Raw genomic sequence first — 6,358 nt, forward strand, 5'->3', positions numbered from 1 at the left:
AATATCCAATGCATATGCTTGCTGATCTCGACTCTTAACGGGAAATCTCTTGGACTTGACTGAAAAAGTGCTTCACTCTTTGGATCTCATCTCCTTTAATGGAAGGATCGTTAATTGTGCAAGTGCCTCTTAATGTCAGTCAATTGTGATTATTTCTGATCTTATTAATCAATGTCTCTATACATAAATTCATCAATATCTTCTACGGAATCATCGTATACTTCTACATATAAGAACTAAGGAGTTCCATAAAACGACATAAAGACCCAGTTAGGAACAGAGAGAGTTCTCTTCCTCCATCCACAGCTCCTTCTTTGAAATTAATGAAGGCCGAACTCTGCTTTGTCTCCTACTCTAAGAAAACTATTCCATTAAGGATCTTTCAGTGTCCTTGATGTATATAACGCAGAAATCACTCATCTCTATCACATTTATAAGTTGGACTTTGTTATATACAGTCTATAAGGATAATTATAAAGGCTGGACACTTTAATCTCACGCCTAATTTCATTATTACTACTGAGTATATTTTGTCATTCGGAATCAAGTGCAAGATGATTATAGACTCGAAAAGATAATGTGTCTCAATATTTTGGTGTACAACGCATATTCTATTCTGATATTATATATAAATAGTTCTTTGAAACTGGAGAGTTCCTCAAAAAGAAATAATTCCCGAATGAGTTACTCAGGTAGGAAAAAAGAGTGCATTTCTCATCCACAGCTCCTTTGTTGAAACTCTTGAAGCCTGTTCCTTCCAAAGTCGATTTTTTCGTCTCTTTTTCTGAGAAAAATATTTCATTGTAAGAGTCCCTCAGTTTCCTTGATGTATATAAAGCAGAAATCCCTTGGAAAAAAGTAGAAGTCAATCTTAGACTCTGAATGAATATGCAGCCTTTTTTCTCGATAATTTCGTCTGCATTACTTATAATATTTTTCCGTTATCTGCATAAATAGATTTTGTGAATTGTTGAGTGTTAAGTGAAATTTTGACAACAAATTATAAGTAACCTCTTAACTTCTTCAGACTAGCAATTTCAAAACTGAGTTAGTCTTAATCATCTTCTAAAAAACTTAATTGCTTATCACCATATTGGAATGTTACCCCCATGAAGATTTAGAATTTTCACACTAATGAAGATTATTAATAAATGTTTCCCATAAAACAGTTCTTATATTTAATTATTAGTTATTCTAAAAATACTCATTAATGACTTAGATACCGACGTTCAAACTATATATAGTAATTCAATTACTGCTTAACGAAATGAGGGGCGACATCTAACAAAAATGCTTTGAATGATATTTTCACATTTATCACAGATAGAATGTATATTTATAACTACAATACTAATTATGCTATTATTATATAAAACAAAATAATAATAATGTTTAGTGATGAAATAAAAATTGCACCGACACAATACTGTCTAATATAATATTATATCATGGCAGTGATATCATGAAAATGTTAAAGGTAATATAATGTATCAGTATCACTCTCACGTACTCAGCGCAAATTTTTTAGTCAAAAACATTTTTATTTCAGTTCAAGATGTTGTCTTGGTGGAAGATATATTAATTGTAGCACGTGACTTCACATAGATTTTCTTATGCTGTTGAAATAGAAATGGTTTAATATTGTACAAAGTCAATTAGGTTTTGCCATTTTGATTTGGTATTTTTTATGGTTCAAAACCATAAAAAATACTCATCCCCCTACATGAGGCTTAGTGATTGACCCTTGCTTCACTCCAGATATTAGAAAAACTCAATGGCTCTGGTTCAAGGTTAATAGCAATTTCTATTAACATTGGGACTAACCATGTATAAACTATAATGAACCGGTACTCTAAACCCACGGTTCGGTAAGAACCACGGTAGATCATATTTCTATTAACCTTGGCTTTGGTTTACATTTACATAAAACGTCGATATGATGACGTCATAATACTGTACGAAGTTGGGGGATTTATATGTTCAATTTTATTTGTTCATTTAATGTCAGACTGAGTGGGTAAATACCAAATGGGTCTAGTTTCCATCCTTCTCTTTAGTCAGCGGTGTTTATCTCGGTTGTCGTAAGATATTTTTCGACGTTTTTTGGGTGTATGTAGTTCCTTTGTTTCCTTTAGCTCTCAAAGCCGCAAAGTGTTGACACTTTATAGCAAAGAGGATTGCACACTCTGTGAAGAGGCCAAAGAAGATCTTCTGGCTTCAGGACTTGACGTCGAATTGAAAGAAGTAGACATCACTGAGCCAGGTTCTGAATTACTATTCCAAATTCATTTTATTTCTACTTACTCCAATATTTTATTTCTTATCTTATATTCTAGAGAATAGCAAGTGGTTCGGTCTCTATCGCTACGAAATCCCCGTCTTTTACCTTGAAGATAAATTTCTCTCAAAGAACTTTTTAGATTTAAAGGAATTAGAAAAGCGCCTGTCTCAATCATGATACCTCAAGATGATCTGTATGCTCTTCTCGATATCACCATTGATGCTACGGTAGAAGTTATTCGTAGTGCTTATCGTAAAAAAGCTTTAAAATGCCATCCAGATAAAAACCCCGACAATCCTAAGGCTATTGAAACCTTTCATCGCCTCTCAGAAGCTCTTAAGATACTAACAGATACTGAGGCACGAAAAGCCTACGATAATGTTATTAAAGCAAAACAGGCCGCACTAGTACGACACAAAAAGCTAGATGCTAAGAGACAAAAACTCAAAGAGGATTTGGAAAGAAGAGAAAAAGAGGCAGAAGAACGAGTTTTAGTTCAAAAGAGGCAATCCGATGAAGAAAAACTGGCTACAGAAATTGAGCGTTTGCGTGAAGAAGGATCCAAAGAACTTCAGGAGGAACAAGAACTTATGAAATCCCAATTGTTCAATCTGTCAGATTCAGAGCCATATAATTCTACTACACCTTCTTCAACTGATAAAATAAAACTAAAGTGGAAGAAAGAAGATGAGCGCTACAATAAAGAGTCTTTAGAGAAAATATTTTTTAAATATGGCGACATTCAAAACATCATCGTATTAGGAAAATCAGCATTGATTGAGATGAAAGATTCAAATGCTGCTTCCATTGCCGCCAAAATTGAGACTGGATATATGGATAATCCTCTAAAAATAAAAATTGTCTCAGAGAATGACAAGAAATCTACTACACCTCAAGTCATGCCTTTTGAAACCCCTCAAACAGCTTCCACGCTGCAGAGTGATAATGACTATGAAACTTTAGTGATGAGAAAATTAAGACAAGCAGAAGAAAGAAAGAAATTAATAAAAGAAATGATAAAAAACGATGAAATATAAAATTCTTAGTTTACTTGAATTCATAAAGAAATATTAAACTATTGTTTTGCAGATCATGGCTAATGAGGAAGAGGTGATGCCATTTGAAATTACCGATCAGGATCTTGATGATGAACTTAATTATGAAAATAGGAGGCGGCCAAGGCGGAGTAAACATTCAGCTATTTACGGGATATGGGCTGATAAATCTGATGATGAATCCGAAAATGAATTAGATTTTGGGAAGAAAAAAACTCGAAATTTAGCTTATAGTGGGCCAATTGGTTTTGTGTCTGCTGGAATTCAAAAAAAGGGAGATGAAGATGATAAAAAGGAAAAGATGAAGAAAAAGAAGACTCGCCACCACCTCCGGACTCAGACTCAGATGAAGAAGTCAATAAACGACCTTCATTTGGTCGTGGTGGTGGTGGCAGAAAAAAAGAGAAATACGAAGTTCGAGGTGGGGAAATTGCTGGTCTGCGTTCAAGTACTTATAACCCTAATGTATCTTTGGGAAGAGGTTTTGGAGATTGGGAGAAGCACACAAAGGGAATAGGAGCCAAGTTATTGCTACAAATGGGTTATCAAGCAGGAAAAGGTCTAGGGAAAGATCTACAAGGTAGGCACAGTATCATTGAAGCTTTTCAAAGAAAAGGGAAAGGTGCTATCGGAGCTTACGGAAAAGAAGGAAATCGGCCCAAAAAAGTCCATTCTGATGAAGAAAACGAGTATCAAAGAAGTAAATCTCATTGGAGGAAAGAGGGAATCTCTAACAATTCTAAAGTTAAATATGTGTACAAAAGTATAGATCAAGTTCTCGACGAAGGAAATGGAGAAAAGTAAATAATGATGAGGATGAAAATGCCTCAGAAATCAAATCTCGAACTAAAGTTATCGACATGACAGGAAAAGAGTCTCGCATTCTGAGTGGTTATCATGCTATTGCTTCCTCTAAGCATGTTCCTGACGAAGATGTCGAAATGAATACTGAGTTATCTAAAATACCCTCTGCAATGCATTTTGAACTTCCTGAATTGATGCATAATCTGAATATGTTAGTGGACATGTGTGAAGAAAACATCATTTCTTCAGATCGTAAAGTTAAATATCATAAAGATAGGATCGAAGTATTAACTGTCGAGGAGGAAAAGTTGAGTTCTATAGTTAATAAAGAATCGAGTGAAATTCATATCCTGAACAAAATCCTAGATGCACTTGATACGATCGAAGAAAGGCATTCCAAGGGTAATCTCTCGTCAGAAGACTCTCTCCAATTATTCACTGAGTTAAAAACCAACTTTACTAAAGATTACATTCGTTATGAAATCCCTTATATCGCCTCTACTGTTGTCAACCCGATTTTAAAAAAGGAATTGAGTGTATGGAATCCTTTAATTTCCTCCGGTAGTGAAAAAATCCGTAATAATTTTAATTGTTGGAAAAACGTTCTTTGCATAAATCCTGAAGCTAATTCGCCTGAAGAGGATCCTTATTATTCTATTCTTTGGGAGAGTTGGATGCCTAAAGTGAGAACCACAGTGAATATTTGGCAAGCCAAAGTTGCTCCTGATGCACTAATAAACTTTCTGTCCTCTTGGTTTGTTTCTCTCGTTCCAAAATGGATGGAGGACAATATTTTGCTCCAACTCGTTTTGCCTAAAATTCAAAATGATGTTAATGTTTGGAATCCTCAAACAGATACTGTTCCTATTCATTCCTGGCTTCATCCATGGCTTCCTCTTTTGAGTAATAATTTGGAGATAGTTTATCCAACAATCAGAAATAAATTGGGAAATGCATTGTCTAACTGGGATCCCTCTGATAGGTCTGCCAAATTAATTCTCTTACCATGGAAAGAAGTTTTCTCCAAAGGTTCAATGCATGCGTTTCTAATAAAATATGTATTACCAAAATTAGAGATATCCATCCAAAAATTAATTATTAATCCCCATCAACAAGATTTAGCTCCTTGGAATGCTGTCATGGAGTGGGTGGATATGTTACCTCCCAATGTCATTGTCGGTTTATTGGAAAAACATTTCTTCCCTAAATGGCTTCAAGTGTTGGCCACATGGCTGAATCATCGTCCTAATTATAATGAGGTTACCAAGTGGTATGAAGGATGGAAGTCTATTTTTTTCCCAGAAATACTGGTGCATCAGCAAATAAAGCACCAATTTGGTATGGCGTTGGATATGATGAGCCGGTCTGTTGGAGGAGTTAGTATAGCTGGTACACCTAACATACCAATAAGTCAACCTTCTCGTCCAAAAATGACTCAACCTCCTCAAACTATTCGTCAACCTATTCCTATGGGATTTAGAGACCTCGTTGCCAAAAGATGTGAGGAAAATGGAGTACTATTTGTCCCTGTCATGCCCAATCGATTCAAGGAAGGAAAACAAATATACAGATGTGGAAGTCTCAATATCTATCTTGATAGAAATGTGATATTTGTTCAGGAGCCAAATAAGGACGTTTGGGTACCTACATCACTAAATGTATTAATGGACAATGCTTAACATTAAACTATTATATAATGCCACGATATATTTTTGTCAATGTAGTTACTTCTTCATATTTATAACTCGAGTTTCCATAAGATATTATTTCTGTATCTGTCGATTGGATGATATTTGTATGTAATGTTTGTTGAGTATTTTAATGTATTCGTAGAACATTTGGATATTTCTTTCAAAAATATGGATAATATCGTATCTGGCCATAAGTCATAACTGATTTAAGGCAGAGGGTACAAATGAATGAAAACCATGGATTACATATGACAAACAATGGATAGAAACGCAACCCCGTTAATATGCCTTTCAAATAAATAACAAATTAGTATTCTATTATCTTATTAAATTGAGTTCGTTATTTAATTTTTCAATTCGTTGGGGAAGGAATCTGTGATAATCTCCTGGTGATAGGTATATTACTCATGTATACACTTTTTTGAGGTATGGTTTGATAGAAAAGGAAATTTATGTAAAAGATAAGCCTAAATCTGTGTACGTACGGTATTAAATTATGATGCCACATGACACTATTAAAAAATGAA

At 34.6% G+C, this 6,358-nt stretch overlaps 1 protein-coding gene and 1 pseudogene across 1 annotated transcript; both read left to right on the forward strand.

The window, feature by feature from the left end:
* Window positions 1-1,940: 1,940 nt before the first annotated feature.
* On the forward strand, window positions 1,941-5,953 carry LOC121131492 (tuftelin-interacting protein 11). Its single transcript, XM_040726919.2, is given in 5 exon segments — window positions 1,941-2,081; window positions 2,136-2,263; window positions 2,337-3,634; window positions 3,637-4,125; window positions 4,128-5,953. Coding segments are annotated over 3 exon segments (2,442 nt in total). The 5' UTR covers window positions 1,941-2,081; window positions 2,136-2,263; window positions 2,337-3,373; the 3' UTR covers window positions 5,820-5,953.
* On the forward strand, window positions 2,455-3,336 carry LOC139904718 (dnaJ homolog subfamily C member 17 pseudogene; annotated as a pseudogene).
* Window positions 5,954-6,358: the final 405 nt, after the last annotated feature.

This window comes from Lepeophtheirus salmonis, unplaced genomic scaffold (assembly GCF_016086655.4).
Source record: "Lepeophtheirus salmonis unplaced genomic scaffold, UVic_Lsal_1.4 unplaced_contig_7493_pilon, whole genome shotgun sequence".
NCBI classification, from domain to species: domain Eukaryota; kingdom Metazoa; phylum Arthropoda; class Copepoda; order Siphonostomatoida; family Caligidae; genus Lepeophtheirus; species Lepeophtheirus salmonis.